We start from the raw sequence: 1527 nt of genomic DNA, 5'->3' as shown, positions 1-1527 counted from the left end.
TTCCAGAACAACACAACGGTTACTCAAAAAATCGAAAAAGTCATCAATAGAAGGAAGCTGATTCACTGAAACTTGCTCTTCAAATGAGCGACGAGTGCTATAATCAAGTTTTTGTTCCAATAACTGAACAAGTAAGGATTCAAACAATTCTGTTTTACTTAACTTTACCGTATCTAAGGCATCCAAAATTGCCTTAGAATTTACAACGAATTGTCTCAGCGATTGCGAAGTACATTTTTGCAATGTAGGAGTGGCTAGTAACTGCTGATAATATGAGCGGATTATCTGCCGCTGGTTACTATACCGGCTGTGTAATAAATCTTAAGCTATGACAAAATTATCATCAGTTACCGGCAACCTATCAATTAGCTTTAACGCTTCTCCCTTTAGATATGATTTGAAATAAAAGAATTTCTCAACATTTGATGATAACTGTGAATTATTGACAATTAGGGCTCTGAATAAGTCGATAAACGAAGGATATTCGATGCAATTTCCACTAAATGTGGGTAAGTGAATATTTGGTAGCTTAATATTTATATGAGAGTGGCCACTACGAGAGAAATGATCAGGATCTGGTCGGGAAGACACTTGATTTAAGGCTTCGACTTGAGCTTGTAGGGTACATTTTAGATCCAGACATTTATTTTCATATTCCTCTCTGTCCTCTGAGTCACTAGGTGAGTCCAGTAACTCAATTTCATTTTGAATGGAGTCATATTTAGCTAAGTTCTCCTTGAGAAGGTCTATACGAGACAACAACTGATGTTTATCATCACAAGAGGTATTAGCGCTGTAATACTTTTCTATGCGGGTGAATTGCGCCTTGTAAGTACTACGCTTTTTCTTAAGAGTGTCCATGTTTGTATTTATAAACAACGAGTTGACTGCGAATTTACTAAGAATTACTAGAAAAATATAAGAATACTAAGAAAGAGAAGTATCTTTTGCTAAACTAACCTAACCCTTCGAGTAAAATACAATGATAAGACACAGAGTGAGAGAGAGAGATGCAGAGAGGTATATATTTTTTTTTAACAATACTTCTATTAAAATACAAAAGGGCAAATGCTGAACAAGACACAGAACGAGAAATAAAGAGAAGTATTCTTGCTAAATCCAAATGAGAATAACAGTATACAAAATAAAATGAATTATTCAATATAAATAAATTTTACTTTAAAATATACTATGCAGCAATATATAAATTAAGTTTTCTATTAAGAGTAAAAATGAAGAATTAAATTATATTTAAATTGCAACTTTGTGACTCGCACTGTAACAGAATCACCAAATATCATGAGAAGAGTGATAGCTTAATTGATAATCTACGGTTCTATATTACTGTTAAATACATAATTAAATAATGCATATGCCAATCTGGTTTACGATGAAATAAATAAAGACATGCAGAATAAAACAACTGATTCGTAGCTTTTATTATTCTCGTAGCATCACCTGAAACATACAAAAAACATTCCAGACCGGCATAGCTTTCTCAAATTTATACAATCTAAATTATGTTCT

General features: G+C 32.6%; 1 protein-coding gene across 1 annotated transcript; it reads right to left on the bottom strand.

The window, feature by feature from the left end:
* Positions 1–321: 321 nt before the first annotated feature.
* LOC140444543 (uncharacterized) lies at positions 322–861 on the bottom strand. Its single transcript, XM_072536304.1, has one exon. The coding sequence runs from the start codon at positions 859–861 to the stop codon at positions 322–324; it is 540 nt and encodes a 179-aa protein (XP_072392405.1).
* Between the last annotated feature and the right edge of the window lie 666 nt (positions 862–1527).

The sequence above is a fragment of the Diabrotica undecimpunctata genome, chromosome 6 (assembly GCF_040954645.1).
Source record: "Diabrotica undecimpunctata isolate CICGRU chromosome 6, icDiaUnde3, whole genome shotgun sequence".
Taxonomy (NCBI): Eukaryota; Metazoa; Arthropoda; class Insecta; order Coleoptera; family Chrysomelidae; genus Diabrotica; species Diabrotica undecimpunctata.
Note: the sequence above shows the minus strand (reverse complement) of the source record. Positions and strands in the feature narration are given on the sequence as shown.